The following is a 26454-nucleotide window of genomic DNA, read 5'->3' on the forward strand; positions in this document are numbered from 1 at the left end:
TCAACAGAATTCTGACACTATATAACTTACCCAGCAGAGATGCAGCAGACTTTGGCTCAAACTTTTGGCAGAAGGGGAAATGAAGCTTAAAATGAGGAGAAACTAAATGCACAGATCCTGGGGCTTAGTACAAAGCAGTAACAGAACACCAATGTGGCTGTTTCCCCTGTTTCAGGTTGTTTCCCCAGTACTGAGCAAACTAGGCCATTCTCTTATGGTTTGTAAAGAATGCAGAATGAAGAAAAATGGTAATTCAAGTGAGAGAGAGAGCAAGCAGTGGTCAAGCAAGTTTATGAGTTGTACTGCATTGAGGAAAGGAGTGGTATGGGGAGAAAAGTAGCAGAAAATTTAAATAAGAATCATTTTTTGCATTAAACAATGCATTTACAGCAAATTTCAATAAAATCAAACAATAGTGTAGTTATCATATATTCCTTAAAAAGAATCAACTTACACGTCACAAGTGTGGAAATTAAGTTTATTTGTCATTTTGTTTTATTGAAACTAATGTTAGGAAACAGTCATAGCTGCTATTTAAAACACCATTGTAACATACAATTGTGGACATGACGTGATATTGTTTTTTCAGGGGAAACAAGAGGCATGCCTATTTTTCTCTATGATTAACAACTCAGTAAAGAATCACATTCTCAGAAACCACAAGTTCAAAGACCGTTGTTCCCATGGTTTTGCCAACAACAACATATTTATATGGTGCCTTTAATGCAATAAATCGTCCCAAAAGGTTTCATAGGAGCATTAGAAAGCAAAATAAAACACCGAACCATAATAAGGAGATATTAAGCTAGAAGACCAAGAGCCTGATCAAAGAGATAGTTTTAAAGATGTGCCTTCAAGAGAAAAGTGAGGTAGAGAGGTGGAGAACCGAAGGGAGAGAATTCCAGGTCTTAGGCCCTAGGTAACTGAAGGCACAGCCACCAAAGGTAGAGTGACTAAAATATGGGATGCTCAAGAGGCCAGAATTAGAGGAGCACAGATATCTAGGAGGATTGCAATGTTGGAGATTACAGAGATAGGGAAGAGTAAGGTCATGGAGGGATTTGAAAACAGGGGCAAAGATTTTACACTTAAGTCATTGCTTGACTGCAAGCCAATGTAGGCAAGTGAGCACTGGGGTAATAGGTGAACAGGACTTGGTGCAAGTCAAGACACAGGCAGATTGTTGGATGCCCTCAAGTTTACAGAGACCAACCAAGAGTGCATTGGAATAGTCAAGTCTAGAGGTAACATAGGCATGAATGAGGATTTCAGCAGCAGCTTGGAAAGGGGCAAAGGCTTGTGACATCACGGAGTTGGAAATAGGTGGTCTTAGTGATTCCACGAATATGAAGTTAGAAGCTCACCTCAGGGTCAAGGTTCTGAACAAAATGGCTGAATCTTAGACTTGCCAGGGAGAGTGATGGAGTCAGTAGCTAGGGAACAGAGTTTAGAACGGGGACCAAAAGCTTTGGCTACAGTCTTCCCAATATTCAATTGGAGGAAATTTTTTCTCATTCTGTACTGGGTGTCAGATAGGCAGTCTGATAAATTAGCAACAGTGGAAGAATCAAGACAGATGGCAGTGAGGTAGAAGTGGGTGTCATCAGCGGACGTTGTACTTTTGGATAATGTCGCCGAGGGGCAGCATGGGAATGAGAAATACGAGGGGGCCAAGGATCGATCCCTGGAGGACACCAGAGGTAACAGTGCGGGAGCAGGAATAGATGCCATTACAAGTGATATTCTGGCTACAATTAGATAGGTATGAATGGAACCAGGTGAGAGCAATCCCACCCAGCTGGACAACAGTAGAGAGGCTTTGGAGGAGAACGATGGGGCTGCAGACAGGTCAAGAAGGGAAAGTTTACCTTTCATTAGCAGATTGTTAAGTATGCAGAAAAGACCCCTCCCATTTTTGTTTGAGAATTTTAGACCCAAAAGCTCCTGTTCAGCAGTAAAAGTACAACAATTAAAAACAAAATGTAACTCACTGCTCTGAGGTTGATATCTACACCCGCATTTATTAGCATGAGTGCCATTTTCTCTTTGCCGTGTTTCGCTGCCCAGTGTAAAGCAGTCTGCCAAAAAAATAAAATTATACATCAAAAACGAGCAACTTAAATGTTTTAATTTAAAAACAAGGATTCTGAATCAAAATGTTTACCTCAGTTTTTTTTAAGCTTCTCCCCTCCCTTAGATAAAATGATTTACTTTGATTATTACATATGGACCCAACTATCTGGTGGGAATGCCCTTAACGCATGGTACTGAATTGAACAGTTACAGACCTTTACCAGTTAGTTTTGTTATGCTTCATGGTAAAAGCAAATGAAAAACCTTTTCTGGACCAGCAAAAAGATGAACATCTAAATAGGCAGGCACAGTGTCAATGGGCTTCACTTCACTCAATACTGTTGAAATCCAATTTTCTTTATTTCTAAGGGATACATTAACCTATCAATCTTTACATTAACAATGCAGGTACCAGAACCAGATATACATCAATTACAGAGACAACGGTCCACAATGATGTGACAAAGTGTGGGATATATAACATTGCAATTGCAGAATTGTTAGTATACCCAGAATGTGTTTTGTCTATGTTAACACTGCAACCTGTAAGACTATGCAGCCATGGTGATTTTCGTAGTTATTACTAAATGCCTTCAAAGCAGTTTGAAAAAATGGACTAAGATTTTACTGCCGCATGCTTGGTGCTTTATTCACTGTGGTTGAACTAAATTTGATGGGGATATGAGCAAATCTCTAAGAAGCTGAATAAGGAAAGTCAAGGTGCATTAACAAAGCTTAATGTTAAAAAGTTACTGTAAGCTCCAATTTCTTCTCCAATTTGTAAACTTTAGGACAATTCTGAAGATGTAGAACTGTAATTTTGTTGCTGTTCAACAGAACAAAGACATTCTCATCATGGGCCGGGAGAAGGGGAAAGGGTCAAGGACATTTTCCTTACATTCTACACTCACGCCACTTGAAGATCCAGGACAAATTACACCCAAAACAAATGCTGGCAGAGTGAGGCCACTCAACTGTGTTGAAATATTTTTCATTCTCTGCTTTATTGATAGAAAGCTGAAAACACAGAACCCATAATGTGCATTTTTCTCACCTGTTTTACACTTGCAGTATATTCATCATGTTTAGTTTGCTGCCATTTATTGTGAATTGTGGTGGCAATGACGACAACAAATCAAACAGAAAGGTAATTGGTGTTAAATGCTTTAAGCTGCAATCCCAAAAGTTTTTTTTAAGCTTTCATGAACGGTATGTTGTGAAAAAATGCATCTACATTTATTTTCAAACAATATCAAGGCACTAATTTAAATTGTTATTGTGCTCCTATTCTTGACGTCTGGAATAGATTTGAAGTGTTTTTTTAAAAATTAGATGCCAGCTTCGACTTAGTGGTAGCACTTTTGCCTCAAGTCAGAGGTTGTGATTTCAGCTCCACTCCAAGACAGAGCACATAATCCAGGCTGTCATGTCAGTGCAGTAATGAGGGAATGCTGCACTGTTGGAGTTACTATCTTTCAGATGAAAAGTTAAACTTCCCTCTCAGCTGGATGTAAAAGATTGAATAAAACTAATAAAAGGAGAGCAGGTAAGTTTGCCTGGTTTCCTGGCTAATATATTTAGATTGGCATCTGTCCGTCTCGGGAGACAATGGACTGCACCCACTTCTGTATTGAACATTGTCTGTTGTGGCTGCAGAGGCCGATTCAAGAGTGGCAGTCTCTTCTGTAGTTGGCACAGATGAATGGCATTGGTCAGAGGTCAGCTGATGTTTATTCCTTCTGGCAGGCTCTCTTTTTCACCATCTGCTCATTTCTTTTGTCCTCTGTTTTTTTTTCCACGATCTTCCTGATGCTTGTCTCCAGGCACTCCGGTCAGCAGCCAGGACTTCCCATGCATCGACTCCGATTTTGGTCAACTTGAAGTCTTGCTTGCAGACATCCTTGTATCACAGACATGGCAGGTCAATTGGTCTGGTGCTGACAGCAAGCTTGCCATACAGCATGTCTTTGGGGATGCAGACGTAACCCATTCGATTCACATGATCTAGCCAACGGATCGCCACTGACTCAACAGGGCAAACATGCTGGGGATCCCTGAATACTGGTGTACTTTCAGGACTCTGTCTTACCAGGAGATGCCCAATATTTGTCTGAGGCAGCAGAGGCGGTATATATATCCTTTAATTAATGCCACTAAAACAGGTTATCTAGTCATTATCACATTGCTGTTTGTGGGATCTTGCTGTGTGCAAATTGTCTGCTGTGTTTCCTACATTACAACGGTGACTACATTTCAAAAGTTCCTCAATGGCTGTAAAGTACTTCTGCATTTCCTGAGATCATGAATGGCGCTATACAAATGCATGTTCTTTAGTTCTGACGTAAAAGTTCAATGTTGCTTACCAGCTTCCATAGAGTTCAATAAATTCATACAGAAAGTAGCCGGATCATACAGACTGAAATGTCCCAAAGTTTGATCCCTAACCTGAGTTTAGTGCCTGACGCCTGTGCCCCAATCTTCCATCAGCTTAACTATGGATCAGGAAAGTCAGCAAGACTTCTGGCTGCTGGTCATTATCCAATTACTCTTACTGGGAATGGATATTGTGGGAGAGCAGGGTTGGGCTCAGTGGTAACGTCCCTCTTACTTGAATAACTTTTTGGCACTCTGCGTCAAGGTTCAAACATTAACAATCCTAGATTTGAGCAAGGCATCATAGGGAGCCTATGAAACTGTGCCCTAGTAAGGAGTTACTCATCAGCAGAGAAGGAAAAAAAATGTCAATTCCAACAATAATCAACGAAGAGGAAAATATTTGCGAAGCCAACATACATTCTCCTTCATCAAAACATTGTCTTTTCTCTTTTCAGAAGTTAACATACCTGTTGATTATTTCCAGCATTTGCAGTTTATAAATCACAATATTCATATCCTACTCATTTGCATTACAGCACCTGGACAAAGACAGTATTGGCATTTACCGAATAGGAATTGTATTTGCTGTGAAATAAAATACAACTCCAAGGCAAATCTGCCATCAAAACCCACATTTAACACAGTTCTAATTCTACTAAACTTGAGGAGACAAGTATTCTTCAGACCTACAAATGACTAGAATCATATATTTTTAAAATTTTACCTTAAAATAGACACACAGTTTAAATGCTATGCTGAAATGACATGATCTTTTTAAAATGGATCATGAATCTGTCCTTGATGATCCTAAGAAATGTTTCAACCTAATACTACCTGATCAGCGTATTTTTTCCCTGGAGCCCCTGTGTTTGTAGTACACCGTCTGTTTCATTCTGGAAAATTCCCTGAATTTGCCAGCTGCACGAGGAGTGTATGTACGACATTTCCTGCCCATTTGGCCAAGCTAATTACAAAACAACAAACCAAGCGTGCCTCAAATGAAGCCAAGGTGTAAGTGCCTGTCAGGGATGATGATTGATGATGTTTGCTGCGACCCATCGGCCGTGCTGAACAGGGGCCTAGTTATGCTCTCACCAAAATCCCACTCAGTGGGAATGTCACAACTGAAGCTTAATATTTATGTTAAAAATGATTTTAGTGAAAGAAAGAAAACCAAAGTAATTGCAATGGGCTCATTAGACACCTGGGAGAAGAAACTTTCACTAGAAGTCAATTTATTTTCATGAGACAGTATTATTACCACCTCATTATAATTGAGCAGCTTTTCTGATTGTCTCCTCGTAATCTAAACATTCAATTCAGACAATACATGCCTAGTTTTGGACAGTAATTTGTACAGAGGTGCAGAAGCTCTGATGTGTGTGGCAAAGACATTACTAAGACTGGCATTTTTCTGTCTAATGTAGAGATTTATTTATCTACAGACTTTTTTTGGTATGCACATATTATACACGCGCATAAATAAAAGCCATCAGTTCTAAAAGTGATGTTCTCTTATTGAATTCTTTGAGGGTTTTCTCTTGCATACTTGAAGGATTTATGTGGCTAGAGCCTAGTTTCCATCAGTCCATCTGCCAGAGTTAGCAGGAAGGTGGCTCCATACTTGGTGTGGGGATAGGAGATGGGAGCAGTGGGGAGGCAATGGTGGGTAGAAGAGAGACAAGTTGACCAGGCTACTCATAGACCACCTTGTGGCTAGTTATAGACTGGCATTGGCAGAAATTTAAAATATATGAAGAGTAATTCTGCAATCACACACTTGCAGGGGAGTGCTGTGTTTTCAGGAAGTACCAGAACATGGTCAGGTAATCGGAGCAAGAACTCTACAGTCCTATCTCCAGCCTTTGCACCTTGCGAGAAGCATGACATCCACTGCTAATGCCAGATCAGAGAATTATCCCTTTAGTTTAATGCAGAATAAGGAATGAAAAGAATGTATTCTCAGATTGAAGAAATATACAAATCTCATCAACTTTTTACTGTAAAGCATCTTCAAGAAGAAAATACTGAAACATATTTTCAGGCTCAAATGTTTTTTAAAAAACATTTCCAACAAGTTTTTGAAAAATTCACATTGTTATTCAGCTTTGTAAAGTACCAATACTTAAGGCAGTAGCATAGTGGTAATGTCACTGGATTTGTCATCCAGAGGCCCAGGCTAATGCTCTGATGCTCAAATGCCACCACAGCAATTGATGGAATCAATATATCTGGAATTGAAAAGTGTCCACAAAACCATTGTTAATCATTGTAAAAACCCATCAGGTTTACTAATGTCCTTTGGGGAAGAAAATCTGCTGTCCTTACCTGGTCTGGTCCGCTCTTAAATACCTTCTGAAATGGCCTAGCAAGCCACTCAGTTGTATCAAACCGTTACAAAGTTTAAAAGGAATGAGCTAGGCACCAGAAATGACAATTGAACACCCAGCCCTGTCAACCTGCGAAGTCCTTATTAACATCTGGGGGCTTGTGCTAAAATTGGGAGAGCTGTACCACAGGGAAGTAAAGCAACAGCTCGACATAGGTCATACTCACGGAATTATACCTCTCAGACGCCACCATCACCATCCCACAGACAGGACAGACCCACAGACATGGCAGCACAGTGGTATACAGTTAGGAGTTGCCCTGACAGTCCTCAACATCGACTTTGGACCTCATGAGGTCTCATGGCATCAGGTCAAACATGGGCAAGGAAACCCCTTGCTGGTTACCAACTATCGCCTTTCCCCTCAGTTGAACTCAGTACTCCTCCATGTTGAACGCCACTTGGAGGAAGCACTGAGTGTGGCAAGGGCACAGAATGTACTCTGGGTGGGGAACTTCAATGTCTATCACCAAGAGTGGCTCATTGGTACCACTACTGACTGAGCTGGCCAAGTCCTAGAGAATACAGCTGCTAGACTGTGTCTTCGGCAGGTGATGAGGAAACCAACAAGAAGGAAGAACCTACTTGACCCTGTCCTCACTAATCGCAGATGCATCTGTGCCATGACAGTACAGGTAGGAGTGACCACAGCACAGTCCTCAAGGAGACGAAGTCCCGTCTTCACACTGAAGGCATCCTCCATCGTGTTGTGTGGCACTACCACTGTGCTAAATGGGATGGATTTTGAACAGGTCTAGCAACTCAAACTGGGCATCCATGAGGTGCTGTGGGATATCAGCAGTAGCAGAATTGTACTCAACCACAATCTATAACCTCATGGCCCAGCATATCCCCCACTCTATCATTACCATCAACACTGGTTCAAAGAAGAGTATAGGAGGGCATGCCTGGAGCAGCACCAAGCATAGCTAAAATAGCTACAATGCAGGACTACTTGCATGCCAAAAAGCAGATGCAGCATGCAACATACAGAGTTAAGTGATCCCACAAGCAATGGATCATATCTAAGCTCTGCAGTTCTGCCACATCCAGTCGTGAATGGTGGTGGACAACGAAACAACTAACAGGAGGGGGAAGCACAGCACATTAGTGCAAAAGAGAAGGCTGAAGCATCTTCAGCCAGAAGTGCTGAGTGGATGATCCATCTTGGCCTCCTCTGGAGGTCCCCAGCATTACAGATGCCAGTCTTCAGCCAATTTGATTCACTCCACGTAATATCAAGAAACAGTAAAGACACTGGATACTGCAAAGGCTATGGGCCCTGACAACATTCCGCAATTGTACTGAAGATTTGTGTTCCAGGACTTGCCGTGGCCCTAGCTAAGCTGTTCCAGCACAGCTACAACACTGACATCAGCCTGGCAAGGTGGAAAATTGCCCAGGTATGTCTTGTTCACAAAAAGCAGGCCAATTTTTTTTTATTCGTTCACGGGATGTAGGTGTTACTGGCTAGGCCAGCATTTATTGCCCCTCCCTAACTGCCCTTGTTCAAAGGACATTTAAGTGTCAACCACATTGCTGTGGGTCTGGAGTCGCATGTAGGCCAGACCAGGTAAGGACGGCAGGTTTCCTTCCCCAAAGGACGTTAGTGAACCAAATGGATTTTTATGATAATTGACAATGTTTTCATGGTCAACAGACTTTTAATTCCAGATTTCTTATTGAATTCAAATTTCAACATCTGCCATGGTGGGATTCAAACTTGGGTCCCCAGAGCATTACCCTGGGTCTCTGGAATACTAGCCCATTGACAATACCACTATGCCATGTCCCCCAATCCCCTGCGAATTCAACCCAGCTGTTAATTGTCCCATCAGTCTTCTCTCAATCATCAGCAAAATGATGGAAAGCGTCACTGACAGAGATATCAAGAGGCATTTACTAAGCAATAATCTGCTCACTGATGCTCAGTTTGGGTGCTGTGAAGGCTACTCAGCTCCTGATCTCATTACAACCTTGGTCCAAACATGGACAAAATAGTTGAACTCCAGAGGTGAGGGCAGAGTGACTGACCTTGACATCAAAGCAGCATTTGACCGAGTGTGGCATCAAGGAGCCCTAGCAAAACTGAAGTCAATGGGAATCACGGGGGAAAAATCTCCGTTGGTTGGAGTCAAACCTAACACAAAGGAAGATGGCTGTGGTTGTTGGAGGTCAATTATCTCAGTCCTGGGACATTGCTGCAGGAGTTCCTCAGGGTAGTGTCCTTGGTCCAGCCATCTTCAGCTGTTTCATCAATGACCTTCCTTCCATCACCACGCCAGAAGTGGGGATGTTTGCTGATGACTGCACAATGTTCAGCACCATTCGCGACTCCTCAGATACTGAAGCAGTCCATGTTCAAATGCAGCAAGACTCGAACAACATCCAGGCTTGGGCTTACAAGTTGCAAGTAACATCCGCACCACACAAGTGCCAGGCAATGACCATCTTCAACAAGAGAGAATCTATCCATCACTCCTTGACATTCAATGGCACTACCATCGCTGAATCCCCCACTATCAACAGCCTGGGGGTTACCATTGCCTAGAAACTGAACTAGACCAGCCAAATAAAAACAGTGGCTGCAAAAGCAGGTCAGAGGTTGGGAATTCTGCAGACAGTAATTGACCTTCTGACTCCCCAAAGCCTGTCCAGGCAAGGCACAGGAGCATGATGGAATACTCTCACTTGCCTGGATGAGTGCAGCTCCAACAACGCTCATGGTGCTTGACATCAGCCAGGACAAAGCAGCCTGCTTGATTGGTACCCATCTATAAACATTCACTCCCTCCATCACCGACGCACAATAGCATCCACGACATGCACTGCAGCAATTCACCAAGGCTCCTTCGACAGCACCTTCCAAACCCATAACCTCTACCACCCAGAAGGACAAGGGCAGCAGATGAATGGGAACGCCACCCATGCAAGTTCCCCTCCAAGTTACACACCATCTTGATTTGGAACTATATTGTCGTTCCTTCACTGTCGCTGGGTCAAAATCCTGGAACTCCTTTCCAAACGGCACTGTGGATGTTTCTACAAAAGATGGACTGCAGTGATTCAAGAAGGCAGTACACCACCACTTTCCTAAGGGCAATTAGCGTTGGGCAATAAATGCTGGCCTAGCCAGCAATGGTCACATCCCATGAATGAATGAAAAAAAGAATTGTTTAGAGGGAGGGAAAGTATGAATCTTGTGTATTGCAGTTCCTGGAGTTTTACAAAATTTACAAAACTGAAGTTTACAAGATAATAGGCCAACTGGTGGGTAGATGGAGAGAAACTATTTCTGCTGGTTGATGAGTCTGGGGCTAGGGGACATTGTTTAAAAATTAAAAACATGCCTTTCAGGAATGAAATTAGGAAACTCTTCTGCATGTAAAGGGCTGAAGTAGTTTGGAACACTCTTCCACAAATGGCAGTTGATGTTAAGTCAGTTGTTAATTTTAAAATGGGATTTTTGTTAACCAAAAGCTATGAAGGGATATAGTGTAAATGCAGGCATATGGAGTAAGGTCATGGATCAACCATGATCTGATGAATGGTGGAACAGACTCAGGTTAAATGGCCTACTTTCATTCCTATGTTTTTGTGGAGACTGGAAGATTGGTGCAATGCTAGAGTAGGTTCAGACAAACTGATCCTTTTTATTAAAGACACCTTTGGATGCTTCAAACTCTCAAAATATCATGACGATTTAGGTCTATTTGAGGAATATGATTACATGAATGGTAAGGTTTCATTACCATATTCTTCACTTGTCAAATGCTGGGCAGTTAGTAGGACATTTCCATAACAGTCCTATCTCCAGCTATCCAACCACTAAGCCTTGCATCATGTGTCCCTGTTTAATGACAAAGTAGGCCACTGAAGGGCTGCCAGTCTACAAGAAACAGCTTTAAACCTGAAGTTCGAAGGCTGAAGTTTTATTATTTGTAAGCACAAACTTGCCTTACTTGATAATGCTCTCAATATTGGATCAGCAGATTCAAGCTTTACATCAGAACTTGATGCATAATCTAGGGTAAAACTTCACTGCAGTACTCAGTATGAGATATTAAACCAAGCTTCCATCTGCCCATTTCAGCAGAAAGTAGCAAATTTTCCCAGAGGTCTTGACCAACACTGCATTCTCAATCAATGACACCAAAATAAAAATCTCACTGTGACATTACTGGCACAGAATGGCTGCCTTCATAACAAGTCATTGCACTCCAAAAATAATTCATTGTGCTAAACTAGTTCAACATAACAAGGCACCATATGAACATAGCAAATAACTGCATTCAGAATCAAACACTGACCACCTTGGAGCTGAGATCACCAGGCAGCTCATAACTGACTGCAGTGAGGGGTGGATGTAGAGGGCGGTGGGGGGTGGTCAGATAAGGTGGGAAAGCAGAAATGTTCCTACCAATAATCACTCTCCGTTCAGTACATCTGATAACAGAAGCTCATCTGATATCTGCATTTTATTTGATCGGGGTGGGGCGGGATGGCACAAAACAATGCAATAGCCTCAAATAACAAAGTTGGTGGCTTTCACATAACCTAGAGCTCTGAAACAGGGTTCTGTTATACCACTACTGGCTAGATGCCCTGAACAAAGCAAGCTTTTTTATTCAAAAAAGTATCGGAATCTGCCATTTGATAAAAATGTTCACTATCATCTGGGATATGATCCTTATGCAAAACATTTCCTAGAAATTCCATAATTAAACTTTCTTTAGGTTAGATTTTTGGCTTAATAGTCCAATTGACTTCCTTTATCATTATTCCCAGGGGCAGCACCTGGGCAAGGCTTTGATCAAGGTGAAAATATATAGATCTTTTAACTCAAAGAAATAAGACAGTACCGTAACTAACTTCTGGAAGACATTTGCTTAGCTTGAACTAAAACAGAAAAATCTGCTTTGGCACTCACTCATATCTATGCATGGGTGATACTCAGTTTCTAAGCACATTATCTGAATAATAAACCTCTCAAATTGTAATTGTTTTTCAAAAATTAAGGTCGAAGACAGACAGGAACAAAAGGAAAGGAATTCCGTTTCTAAACCCTTGGCAGTTTGCTCTGGCAAATTGAGAATTGCTTCCATAGCTGACAATTCTGCTGGGATTAAAGAAGTTGCCAGTTCTAACAGACAGGTAAAGCCATTTGTTAAGAGCCTCACCCCTTTGCTGCTTTTCTACCACACTGAAAGAGGAGCTCCAGAAACTCTGCTTTAAATTATTATAAGTAGATTTATATCACATCTCACTGGTCCCTAGATTTTTGGATTTCAGTTGTGAGCTGGTAAGTCACTATGGCATTAAATTCAAAATTTATCGGACCTGGAACAGTTTAACATTGGCCTCCAAATTTTCCTACTACTCCTCCTCTACGCAAAGAGGCTATCCTGAATTTCCAAACTTGGCTTGCTGCATAATACGAAGGGGTAGAGAGCCCTTTAATAACCTGCAAGCTGCAAATCCTTTTGTCTTGTGGTTTCATATGTTATTGTTGAATTACTGAATCACTGATGGCTTCACTTGACAGACAGTAGATGCAATTAATGATTTGCTGAAAAGTTTAATTTTTTTTCACAATTGGCCAAACAAATAGCATGAAATTTAATACCAGCAATTGTAAAATATTAGACAGTGGCAAAATCTGAGATGTTAGGCATACAAATGAGGAATGATAATCAAAAGATACTAAAAGGATCTAGGAGTAATATTAGACTTAGCAGTTTTGTTGTTCATTTGTTCGATGTGGTGATACAAATAACAAAACGAAAGGGCTAACATAACATTGGAACATATAGCCAGAGCAGCAAAATATAGAGATTATTCCAAGGGTTTCTAATGATATTTACTCCACGTCTGAAGGTCACCAAGCTACAAAAAAGATGCACTGGGGAAAGTTTAACATCTCATTTGAAGGATAAAGACAATGTGATGATGTAAACTGCAGTTGAATGCTAGGCTGAGAGGATTGGCATACTACAGAAACTAGTTTTAGTGGATTGTAAAAATTGCTCAGAATGATAAAGGACAGTGTTTTGAATTTTTCCCAATCATCTCCCTTCATTAACTATAATGTTTCTTAATATGATGCAAAATAATACTTACAAACTATTGTGGAGCACCATAATTTCCAACATTGAAGAGATGATCCACAATTCATAGATGAAAAACAAATTGCAGTTGATATGGGAGAATAGAGAAAAACATGAGTATCAAAATGAGCACACCATACAAATATATATTTCAATATTTGCTCTATATGTAAATTTTAAATGTAGAAATGGCTCCGTGCTGCATAATGTGAGCCAAGTTAGCAACTTGTATTTTCAAAATTTAATTGCATACAGGCTCTAACTCACACAGCAATCAACTGAAAGATTATCAAAAATAGCAGCACACAAGCAAGGGGTAATTTTACGAGTTAGTACTCTTGGAACATAGTCTTGCCTGCCAGGAGTGTATATTGGGAATTCAGGCATTGTCCGAGTTCCTGATATGTACTCCCATCAGGTAACGATCTGTGCTCTCAGCCTAAACTTGTAAAAATAATTTAGTGTTTATATTGAACATCATTAGGCAGGTATGAAGACAAATTCTTCCTACAAAATATAGTTTTTTTAAAAAAAATTCTGGCTGAGAATGGATAGTTGTACAGAAAAATAACATTTGTATTCGCTCTTTATGAAACTCTCACACATTTTACATCTCGTTTCCAGTGTTATTTATTCATTCACCCTCCTCCTCTCTGGTGGCTTAGAATATTATTTTCTCTCATTTCTTTCTGTCCATCTTCAAATTTCCCCATTCTTTCTGAAAGTCCGTCCTTCGCTTCGTAACTTTTCTTCCATATGACCTCTATCTGTGTACTCTGGTTTTTTTCTGTATATCTTTTGCTCTGTCTGCCTCTTTCTGCATATCCTTTTCACGTGCTTCATTCTTCTCTCTCACCTTGAGTACGTATTTTTATCTTTAGAATTTGCTTTACTTTCTTTCCACTGGAGAGCAATAGATTCTAAGTGGATCATGAACTTGATGCATGTTTATGTTGAGAAGAGTTTGGGGATGTGGACTGGTGGTGAGGGGTGAGAGGAAAATTAGATATGACTGGGAGGAAGAAAGTGGAAAAATACTGAGGATTGCTGAAAAAAAAATGTCAAATTAAAAATGAGGTGAATTATTTAAAAGTAGGGAAGCAAGTTAAAAAAGGTCATAGTCCAGGTTTAGGTTGATGATCTTTATACCCAGATGAGTGACTTTGGCCCTTCTGCATCAGAAAAAAAATGGAATTGTTATCTTTATAGCATGTTAAAAATGTTAACAAATCCAGTGTTTGCAAATTTAGCCGAAGTAAAGCCTACAAAAGAAAAAGTTTGGCTATTTCCATTAATTGCAAGTATTCTTTTTAAAAAAAGGGTTTCATTTTCACTGACACAAATTTTGGATACAATAATCAAGCTTTTTTTGCTGGGCAGGAATCCCTCCTATGTAACCTGCCTACTTGATCAACATAACTGAATTGAGACAACAGATTTTTCACCATTATCTTTTCTCTACTGCAAACCATCTTCAACCCCTCTCCTGTCTCCTTCACCCTCACTGCCAACAAGTGCAAGGAAGTCATAGGGCAGAATTTTCCGTTGGTGTGTGGAGGTGGGCCCCGCACGCCGACACGTAAAATGACATGCGGTGACGTCAGGCATGCATCCCAACATCACTGCGCGCCATCGCAATATTTCGGAAGGAGGGCACGCTATGAGTTTGGAGGCGCGCCCGCCATTAATTAACGGGCCAGTTAAGGCCCCTGAGGCAGCAATTGAATGTGATTTTTCGCAGCCCATGCGATCTTCAAGACATCGCACAGGTGCAACGGGCAGACAGGTAGGAGACATTTGTATAAATCTCATCCAAGGGCGGGTTAAGAGGGGTGAATGTGCTCTTTCAGGTATTTAAGTGTGAAAGTTACTTAGACTTGCCTGTGTTAGCAGGAATACTTCAAAATTCATACCAGCTGCTTGGACAGGAGTAAAACCCTTGGTCAGGACTCTACAGTAAAGATCATTTTTGGGGCCTGCAGCTTTCAGGAAGCCTTCCCTTAGCCTGGGAATGAGAGTTGTGCTCTCCACTGGAGGCACCTCCTCTGAGGAGAAAGGGCCAGAAGGGGGAGATGGACAGGAGTCCACATTTGGCCTCCAGGGGAGCCACCTTTGGTGGGGAGAGGCACAGGCACAAGGGGCACAGAGCCAACAGGAAGTCCAAGGCAGAAGGGGCTGCAGAAGACACCACTATCCTGCTGCCTGGGTATACAGGCAGCAAAGCAGCTACCGCAAATATGTCTGAGGTCCAATGCCAAAGGAGGCTCCGTCTCTCAAGGGAGATAGTCACCTCCATTTGTCAGATGATAGGCCCTGAGGTCTCCGCAAACTATGTGGGTGGACACCCCATGCCAGTGGCTCTAAAGGTCACAGCTGCCCTCAACTTCTATGCCTCAGACTCTTTCCAGGGATCGGTGGGTGATCTCTGCGGAGTCTACCAATCAGCTGTCCACACTCATGTCAAGCAGGTGACAGAAACTCTGTTCAGGTGTGCATTGACTTTCATCCACGATCGCTGGGATGAGGCCAGCCGGACAGAGCGAGCCAGAGGCTTTGCAGTGATTGGTGGCTTCCCCCGCGTCCAGGGTGCAATCGACTGCACACACGTGGCCATCAAGGCGCCAGCAGGTGAGCCCAGTGCCTTCATCAACAGGAAGAGCTTCCACTCCTTGAGCGTGCAGATAGTGTGTGATCACAAGCTGCAAATTCTGCAAGACTGTGCAAGGTACCCAGGCAGCTCCCATGGCACTTACATACTCAGACACTCCCAGGTGCCGAGGCTCTTCAGTGCTCTGGCCTGGCTGGATGGATTGCTGCTGGGTGACAAGGGCTATCCCCTCAAAAGGTGGCTCATTATTCCTCTCCGCCATCCAAGATCAGAGGCTGGGCAGCAATACAATAGGAGCCAGGGCACCACAAGGGCTGCGGTGGAGAGAACCATCTGTCTTCTCAAGGTGTGCTTCCGATGCCTGGACTGCTAAGGGGGCACACTCCAATACCCCCTAGATCGAGTGTCACTGATAGCAGTTGCATGCTGCACTCTCCACAATCTGGCGCTGGAAAGGGGCGATGCAGTGGACGAGGAAGATGTAGACGCAGTTGCTCCGGATGCACATGATGAGTCCAGCAGTGAGTCCGAGGATGAGCATGCACAGGAGAATGCTGAGGGGGCAGACTCTGACCCGGGCATACTCCAGGGAGGCAGGGACACCCGGGAGGCTTTGATCCAATGAACCTTCATCAAGCCCACCACAGATGGACCTTCAACACACGCCAGGGCTGCAGGCTCCATACTCAATACCTGAGTGCTAAGTCTGCCTGGATACTAACATTAATTAAGGCCCTTGTCAATAAAGCTCAATGTCAAACAACTCGCTCATAACATCATGGATTCCCATCCACTTGCAGAAGGAAGGAATCACCCTGAGGCATGGCAGCATGTCAAAATTTATTGAGGGAACAAAGGTAACTTCATAAACCAAAAAAAAGTGTTGGACATCAGACCAAGTCTTCAATAAATTACTATGGGCCAACATAAAAACACAAGTGAGAAACCCGTGTTGCACCTAAAGTGCCTTAAATTAACGCTTACGGGTGCTACATCAAGGTGCTGTCCCCTCGCTGGCACTGGCATCTGAGACAGCCTGCTCATTGTGCTGTCCTGCTGGCCTCGATGACCTTGGCGGACGTCCTCTGGCCCGTGGAGTCTTTGATGGCCTCGCCTGGGAGGGAGCAGCCAGTTCCACAGCTGGCATCTCCCCAGTCGCCGTTGCCTCATCGGATGCCACGGTCACTGGCAGAGGGGCGGAGGAGCTGATGCCCTCATCCAGAGCGCCCTGAGGGGAGCCCGCAGAGATGACAGACAGCTGCTGCACCAACATGAAGTTGCTTTGGACCTCCCTGCTCACCGTAGGTGTATGGGCACCGAGCTGGGATACTTGGTGCCCAAATCATCTCCCACACGGGCACTGACCAGCTGAAATCAATGCCGCTGTGAGGGCTTGCAGGTCCGAGCGTAACCTCAGGAAGCCCTGATTGGTCTCTGGAAAAGCCTCTCCACGAGAGTTGCCACTCTCTCGATGGAGCAAGCATGGTGCTCAGCCATAAGGCTCATTGCATTGGTGATGCTCCACGTGGACTCCTCAAGCACGGGCACCATGCCACGCGTAACCACATGTATTTCCACCAGATCGTCCCGCATACCCTGCTGCACTTTCAGCATTTGCTGCCTCACAGATGACTCCAGAGGCACATCATCAGCCACTGACCGAGCATGTACCTGGTCCACAACAGTCCTCCAACTGCTGGCGCCCTGGGCACTCTCTGTCTTTGCCCGCACCTCAAGCGAGTGTGAAGTGCCCTCACCGCTGTGCCCCAGGACACTAGCCGAAGATCTAATTCCCTCCAAGGTGCTAGTCTCCGCGCTAGTGCATGCCTGGCTGAGATGTTGTGACAGCGAGTGGATTTCCTCTGGAGCCTCAGGGGTGAGAGGTGGGCCCTCTGCCTCCTCCTCCCGGCCCTGCTCTGTTGATGCTGAAAGGACGAAAAAGGACATTTGATTAGTTACAGTGCAGATAATGTCAACTTGCATGCATCTACACAAACATCTTTAGCAAGAAGGCAGTGTCTCGAGAAAATGAGTAATTTAACTGAATTCATGTAAAATCTGATCAACTCTCTAAAGTTATGGACAAGCAGATGTCAACAGAACAATTAGGAGAAATAATAAATGTCGCCACTTGTGTATCAGATTGAATTACATTTATTTTATATGTGATAATTAACAGAAATCACATAACAGGAAGACTTGTGGCTATGAAATATGAATTTTCTTTAAAACAAAATTGTGCTAACACATATGTCTGAAGCAGAACCACAGTATATTTTATGGAAAATTACTCCCCCCTCCCTTTCTGATGGCACTGAGCCTTTCTACCAGTTATTACCTTCCCCTGACATCCCAAGCATCCATCCTTTATAGATGATCCTCGATACTCAATGACGACAGGGTGCTTGGTTGTGGCAAGGTTGATGGTAATGACAGACACACACCCGGTCACTCTTGGGTTTGTATAGCTTGGTTACATTCTTTCCAAACTGATTGCTTGCGGGGTATCAACCCTTAGGGCAGAATTTTACGCTGATCGGGCAGGCGCTGATCTGGCATGAAATTGCGCGAGATGATGCCGGGCAAGTGTCCCGTCATCCCGTGCTAGCGCAATATTTCAGCCAGCGGGTGTGCACAAAAGTCAGAAGCACGCCCGCCGACAATTAAGAGGCCAATCAAGGTCATTAACAGCTCAATTTTCTTTAATTTTACATTGCCCGTCTAACCTAATGGGTGCGTCGGCCAGGCAGGATGAGGTTTCCGTGATGAAATAAAATAAAAATAAAAATCGGTGGACAGTATTTTCATCATGTATGTGTTCAGGTGACTGATTGTGACGCTTGGACATTTTTCCCCTGTTTTTTAAAACTTTATTTAATGCTTTTCAGGTCTTGAGCTCCCTGAGGCAGCTCTCTGCCTTCAGGGAGCTATCAGCGCTCGCCCGCACAGACGTCAGCGTCCACCCTCCTCCCGCCCCCAAACTGGCAGCGCTGAGCTTCAATGTGCGCTTCATGCAGGCTGCCGTTAATTGGCCAGCCAGCGTGAAATCGCGGTTGGGGCCGATTGTGATCAGCAGTCCGTTCCCCAGCCGATCCTGGACCCACTGATCGCGCCTGCCTGACCTAAAAATTCTGCCTTTAGTCTTGGTACTTGAATAATGAAATTACTTCCATCCTTGTAACATAGATTTCAGAATCCACAATAACAAAGCATACGTTCTTCTATACAGTAAAAAGTAGCAGAACAGAGATTTGCAGCTGCTGGCTCAGTTCCACAGCTACTTATCAAAATACAGCAAAGACCACGACACAGACACTTTTTGCTTAATTGCACTCAACACGAGGTTCTCCTAATAACGTATATCTTCTTTTATTTATTATTAGCAGGTTAATTGAGTGAGCTTATCCTTGGGGATGCTATAGTAACCAACTGCCTCTCCCAAATCAGTAAGAACTATGTAACAACAGCTAAAGGGATGGAGCTGAATGCTGCGCTGTATGCAAGGGAAATGTTTTTATTTTTTCAACAAATAGCCTATCATTCCCTCTTTTATATTTTATTGTAGCTGCACTGTCACTTTCATCAAGGTCTCACCAAGATCTCACTTTAAACAATTCTCAAATAGATCCACTGTATATGGTGCAGAGTACAAATTAAAGAAAGAGTTTAGGATTTGGCAATCTGCAGCCTCTCCTGAGTGTCTCTCATGAACTAGCTAGGTTTGTTCCTGGGATGTTCCAAACCTGGCAGCTGTTTGACGTTGCTACAGAGCTTTGAGAAGTGGTCTCAGACCTGTCACTGATGATTTCCAAGATTCAATGCCAAACACTGCATGCAGGAATGCCTTCCCTTTCTTTCTCTTGCATCTCGAAGCTTCTTCCTTTTTTTCTTCTCCTTATTCTTGCTGTCCCCTCCATACTTTTCTCCTCACCTTTTGCCTCTTTCATGCTCCTCTTTTTTGTATTATGTTTACTTTCTTTTCTTGCTCCATTTGTTTTTTGCTCTATTGCCCCCTTCCCCCAGTGATAACACTTCCCCCTCTAGTCTTCTCATTTGCTCCAAGCTCCACTAACTTAGCCAAGCCTCTCTTCCACTTTGTGCCTCAAGGCCTGGAAAAAGGAGCAATATTAAATTAAACTGAAAGGCTGATGCAAGAGTTGGAAGAGAGGCCTGAAAAACTCAGCAGAGATCTCAGATACATGGGGGAAGCTGGCCAACACCATGGAGAATGAAACCAGTGAGCCGAGGCTCGGGAGGAGCCCTGCCCTGGGCTTAAGATGCAAAGCCTAGAACTGAGTTTGGGCCCAGGTACTTGTCTGGAATTTGATGGCCTCTAATGGAACAGACTGATTTTCTTCTGGATCAAAGGCAAGATTTCAGAGAGCATGGCTTCACCTGAGTTTCTCTTTATTATATTTAAAGAGATGAGCATTAAAAGGTCACTTTTAAAATATGTTATAAAAACTGCTACACCAGTTAAAGGACTTCATCATCTATTTTGTTGTTTGCAACAGAATCAAAACGATAAACAGCTTAAAGTGATGATTTAAATGGTGTCATTACATCTGCTTTTGTGGAAGTCTAAATACTTCACTATAATGAAAATTCATTAAAATAATTTAATAAAAATCACAGAAAAAGTTGGCTGTGAACAGCAGGTTTAGCCAACAGCTGCAGGAACGTGTTAGGCAAATGGTTTAGAGTTCTGTTGAAGGGTTACACAAAAAAAAATTACCTGGACTTTTCTCTTTCAACAGCTGATCAATGTTTGTTTATTTTAGCATACTCTGTTTTAATTTTAAAGTTCCCGAATTTGATATTTTGCTTTTTATTGCAGTTCATAGATTTAGTGCACATTGTTTGCAATCTGTGATAAGCTGGTTAATGCTTACCAGCAAACAGTGGTCACACAATTAAAAGCTCCCATGTCCAACAGTAGAGCCCCAAACTTCAATGGAACGGGATTCATATTTGTCCACATCTGCTTTTAATAGTATAAAGATGCTAATGTTAATCAGAAGTAGTCTGAGCTCGTGCTAAATAAACACGAGCAGTCAAGTGGATAACACTAGCCTTTAATGTTGATACTGACCTACTCTGTGATACCGGCAGATATGATTTGGATGCATGCTCACTTTTAAATGAGGCAATGAGTTTTTAATAATTTTGGAAATCATGCAATTTCCTTGACGGATTCAAAGAAATCTTATAGAATTATAGAATGGTGACAGCAAAGAAAGGCCATTCAGCCAGTCACGTCCCCACCAGCTCTCTGCAGTAGCAACTCATCTAGTCCCACTCCTCCACCCTTTCCCAGCAGTCCTGCAAATTTTCTCTTCAGATGCGTATCCAATTCCTTTTTGAAGGCCTGATTGTATCTGCCTCTAATACACACCTAGGTAGTGCATTCCAGATGCTAATCTATCATTGTGTAAAAAATAACTTACCTCATATAGCTGTTGGTTCTTTTGCCAATCACTTTAACCGGTGTCCTCTGGTTCATGACCCTATAGCCAATGGGAACAATTTCTCTATCTATTTTGTCTAGACTCCTTACAAATTTGAACACATCTATCAAATCTCCTCTGAAGCTTCTCCTCTAAGGAGAAAACCCCAGCTTGTCTAATCTCTCCATCTCACTGAGCTCCTTCATCCCTGAAACCATTTTTGTAAATCTTTTCTGCACCTTCTCAAAGCCTTCACATCCTTCCCAAGGACACAATGCTCCAGTTCAAGCTGAACCAAAGTTGGCCAAACCAGAGGTGTACATACTTAGAGTACCCTCAAACTAAAAGTTATTTTTTAAAAACGGAAGTATTTAATAAAAAAATGAAGTTGAAAAAAGCATTTCCACTTCACTGGGCTTCACAAGGCTTGAAGTGACAGCCTTGCAGTACTTCATCCAATCAACCACTCTTCACTGGCAAGGCTAGATTAGTGAGGCTGCTTGGTAAGTAGCCAAGCCCAATCCTATATTCACCTGGCATGTGCACTGGAGTCACTGAACAGTGATCAGGAGCAGAAATCTTGACCAGCTTGATCTCTCTCTAGCTCAGGTCAACTGTAGTGTTGTGTCACTATTGCCTCAGGGAAGATCAACTTAGCACACACCAAGAGCTGAACTACAGTTCTTCCTTGACTAATACAGTAAAATGCAACATGACACATTTATCCTGTGGTCCCATTAGTCCTTTACAATAACTATTTTCCCCAGTTCTCTCTTGCCCGATCTACACTATATTCTATAAGGTGCACTACATAATGTTATATGAAGGCTTAATATGATCAAATTAAAATAAAAAGCTCAGCGAGTGCTGCAACTAAAAAAGATACTGAGGAATTTAATGCAACACATCAGGTGATTGTAAAATAATAGTGAAGTGTAATAACCAAGTTAATAAAGTATGTACCTACCACATCTTTTAATGTCTATTTTGGTGTATTATCCTTTCCTCCAGTTCTTCTTGTAAATCAGACTCCTTTTTAATTTTATGAAAATCTGTTGTCTCTACTTTTCTCGCACCCTCCCCAAATTCCTGTTAAACTAAAAATGTTGCCCATAATTACACAAATTCCATAACTTAGAAATAAAAACACAACTGCAAGGGATTATTGGAGCCAGTCTAAAAGGTTGACTTATGTTAATACACAGACTGGGAGGGAAAAAAGGCTTCTGAAGCTGGAGTAAATGTGCAGGATTTGGAGGACTGGAAGATGCCATGGTGAGTTATCTACACTGAGCCAGGAATAAAAAAAGGATTAGGAGACCATGAGAAATGTCTTTAACAAAGAAGCAGTAAAGATTGGGGCTAATGTCAGGGATGTTGTCATGACCTTTGCAACACAGTTAAGACTTTCACTAGGTCCTAATATTCTCTGCAACATTTGCAAACTCACAAAGCAACATGCAAATAAGCCATTTCCTTTTGGTATGATCAGTGTTTCACTTTCCACATTTTTTAAAGCACAAAGCGAATCTGAAACTAACTTTTCAAAGCAAAAAATGGCGATCAAAATTAAATAAATGTTTTCTGCAATCCACAAAGCACTCTGTTTAACTGCTGGTTATTACAAACCAGCAATAAATTATATTACTATATCAAGTCAAAAAATACAACATTTTGCTGAGTAGAACTAGATAAGAGTGTATTACTACACAGTACATCTCTAGTATGAAATAATTGTTTTATTAATAAATAAAAAGGTTTACTCAACAGTGTTAGCATGAAAGAAGTCTAAATAATTAAAATGTATTCTACCGTCTTCTGAAAAGAGTTTTACAAGTTGCAGTTTATGCTGGCCCTGAGCCAAAGAAGCCTAAAGAAAATTCTCAGATTTTTACAGGCCATGGAATGTTTTTGGTCAGGTACTTACCCCCTAACATCAGGCATTGTTTCACGGTTATTGGAATCAAACAGGAGGATTCATTTCATATATATAGTGCAGGGGGGGAAATACAAATATATTTAGTGAAGAACTTAAAACACGTCAATCTTCAAACAAGTTCTGAAAGTGTTAGCTAATATGAAATTACTTAAAACTTAGAACATTTCTCAATTTATATTGAATATTTTGATTTCTTCTGTTCCTAACAGTACAGTTGTGTCCTCATATCCTCCACTGAAACAATATCATTGTTGATTCATTGTCAAACCTGGTGAACCAATCTTGAAACATTCCTGATATGTAACCAGTGGTTTGAGTAATCTGGATTATTGTGATATAGCATTCTGACATTTAATAGACTTGACCTGGGCCCCAGAAAAAAACTCCCCCCGTTCCCAACATTACCTTTGAAGGTCGCTTAAATTATAAGCCTTTTAACTGAGAAAGTGACAATGTAGGCTCAGCAGATGGTTAGGTAACAGGCAGGAGCAGCAGCCATTTCAAATTGATATAAAGTAGTGCGTTTATCTTCCATGCAAATTTAATACCATACACCAATCTATTCTACCCAATCACTTAGTAATATTCATGTCTTTTCTTTGGGCCTTTTTGAAAAAGTAACTTGAAAAATAACCACATTTTGATCAGAATGAGACAAGGAAATGAAATTGTGTTGTTTAATAATTGAAATTTATAAATAATTCCCAGGCAGGAAAATTTCACTTGTTAATAAGGCAGTAGTATTAACAAAGGCAACCTTTATACGTGTTAGAGCTTTTGAAAGATTATATTTGGAATACTTAGTTATGGATCTTACTCAAAGTTTCAAAGTAATTTAAAAGTCAAATGTTACAATGTGCATTTTCTTGCTTCCTTTATTGTGCATCAAGAAAAATCAGAGCAAGCTTCAGTCTCTTTCCCTGGATGTTTCCGATATGAATTTATTTTGAGATCTTTAAGAAAAAAATCTATCAGTCTTCAGATTTACAAAGGACATTCACTTCATTTGGCATGGGCAGAGTTTATTTCAGAAATAAAATTTAAAACAAGATTGGTCAGCAAATTCAGCATTCATTCATCAAGGAAATAATTTTGCAAATTTCAGAGATCTGCAGGCAAATTCAAATAAAGTTATCAGATAAGCAAATTCAATTTCCAGGAATTTTAATTTAGTGCTTTAACACTATTTCAAAAAGTAGATAAATCAAGTTAAAATATTCGTGCAATACAAGTGTCTGCAGAATACTATTTCTGATTTTGAAATATCCACAAAACATGAATGGAAACCAATAACTGCAGATAGAGCATCTTGCAACTTACATTCAGACATTGTTTTGTTTACATTTCTAATATTTAGCTCTAAAAAGCTATAAATATTAACACTATTTTAGGATTATAATATGGGAATCTGTAGTGCTAAAATGTCCACTGCCAATGGAGGGAAGAAGTAAAAACTTGCATAAAATTAATATGGGTGACATTGACTGGTGTCAAATGGCCAGTAGCCAAATTTGCTGATGATATAAGGATAGGTAGGAAAACCTATGTGCAAGGAGGATACAAAGAATTTGCAAAGGGATGCAGATAGGTTAAATGGGCAAAAATTTGACAGGTGGAGTATAATGTGGGAAAATGTGAGATTGCCCACTTTGGCAGGAAGAATAAAAAGAGTATTTAAATGGAGAAAGATTGCAGAATGCATTGGTACAGAGGGATCTGAGTGTCCTTATACATGAATCAAAAGGTCAGCATGCAGGTAGAGCAAATAATTAAGATGACAAATGGAATACTGGCCTTTATTGCAAGGAGAATAGAGTATAAAAGTAGGGAAGTTTTGCTACAACTAAATAGGGCATTGGTGAGACCACAGCTGGAATACTGTTAGCAGTTTTGGTCTCCCTATTTAAGAAAGGACATACTTGCATTGGAGGCACTTCAGAGTAGATTCACTGGCTGATTCCTTGACTGAAGGGGTTGTCTTATGAGGAAAGGTTGAAGAGGTTGGGCCTTTACTCCTTGGAGTTTAGGAGAATGAGAGGTGGCCCGATTGAAACATTTAAGATTCTGAGGGGGCTTGACAGGGTAGATGCTGAAAGGATGTTTCCCCTTGTGGGGGAATATATAACTAGGGGGGCGGGGCACAGTTTAAAAATAAGGGGTTTCCCATTTAAGATGGAGATGAGGAGGAATTTCTTCTCTCATGGAGTCTTTAGTATGTGGAATTCTCTCCCCCAGTGAGCAATGGAGGCTGGGTTATTGAACATATCCAAGTCTATGTTAGACAGATTTTTGCTCGACAAGGAAGTCAAAGATTATGGGGGGCAGGCGAGGGGCTGAATGGTTTACTCCTGTTCCTTTTTCTTATTTCTTAGAAGCCTTTTTAACAAACACCACTTAAAAACAAAGAAGCTTAGATAAAATGTTCAGACGAAATGCATATTAATATTAAACTAACTCCTACATTTGTAATTTATCTATACAGTATAGTAACATTTCACTAGCATTGTCAATCATCTCACTTATATAGCTCCTGCAGTTGCTCACCATATATATTGAATTATGTATGGGATTGGGTACAAGCTGTATTAAACATATCTAAATACTGTAGATTTTATATGATAAAATCAGCATTCAAAATAAAAGCCAGAAGTATAACATGATAACTTACAGATGTGAAGTCCTTTATGTTTTCACCAGAAGAATTTATATGGAAGAGAGAGAAATTCATTATTTTAACAGGTGCATTACTTTTGGTATCTTGTTGTCACCCTTCATACACACAGCCAGAAAGTGACAGCCCACTAACTGAACATGTAATATAGCCAAGCTTGATCCCAGTTTCATCTGACACTTGTAACTTTCAGTGGGACTGATATCCAAACGTCTTCTCCTCCTAGGCCAGTCAGTTGCTCATCCCAGGACATGAGGGCCGTACATGTACATAAAGAAAACCCCCACTGTTACCATCATAATGTTCACAAACCTCCTCAGGGCAACCCAGAGTTTCTTAGTCTTTTTTGTTACACTCTTTTGATAGCTCAGAATTTCCTGCAACAGCAAGATGGACGACACAAGCTTTAAATTTTGCCTGCCAATGTCTCCATTCCATCTTACCCCTAAATTTCCTGGGGCAGCATTTTCCCATCGACAAGCAGGGGGCGGGCGACATGTAAAATGGCATGGGTGTCCCGGCATCACCGCGTGTCATTTAGATTTTCAGTTCGGCGCCCCCGCCAAACTGTCAAAGGCCTATTAAGGCCTGTTAAAAACTAATTAAAACAATTAAATGAGCTGCCCGTCCAACCCTTTAGGTTGGTGGGCAGGCGAAGAGCCCAGGTGGCCTTCGCATATTTCATGGAACCTCATCCATGGGTGGGACAAGGTTTCATGAAGTGTTTAAAAAATCAGTAACATTTTTTCCAAAATTTCATTAACATGTCCCAGCTCATGTGACACTGGGGACATGTTTCAAAAGTTTAAAAATCCTTTATTTAAAAGCTGAACACTGAAACAAA

General features: G+C 41.6%; 1 protein-coding gene across 4 annotated transcripts in view; it reads right to left on the minus strand.

Moving 5' to 3' along the window:
• LOC144688618 (ankyrin repeat domain-containing protein SOWAHA) overlaps window positions 1-26454 on the minus strand; it is a 142405-nt gene that overhangs the window by 26614 nt on the left and 89337 nt on the right. For all 4 annotated transcript variants that reach the window (XR_013578447.1, XM_078555401.1, XM_078555400.1 and 1 more), the window contains one exon: window positions 1992-2078. Coding sequence is in view for 3 of the 4 variants with exons in the window: in XM_078555401.1 (XP_078411527.1) it covers window positions 1992-2078 (87 nt within the window). In the remaining variant the exon portion in view is untranslated. The remainder of the gene's footprint in view (window positions 1-1991; window positions 2079-26454) is intronic.

This window comes from Cetorhinus maximus, chromosome 13 (assembly GCF_964194155.1).
Source record: "Cetorhinus maximus chromosome 13, sCetMax3.hap1.1, whole genome shotgun sequence".
In the NCBI taxonomy this organism is placed as follows: domain Eukaryota; kingdom Metazoa; phylum Chordata; class Chondrichthyes; order Lamniformes; family Cetorhinidae; genus Cetorhinus; species Cetorhinus maximus.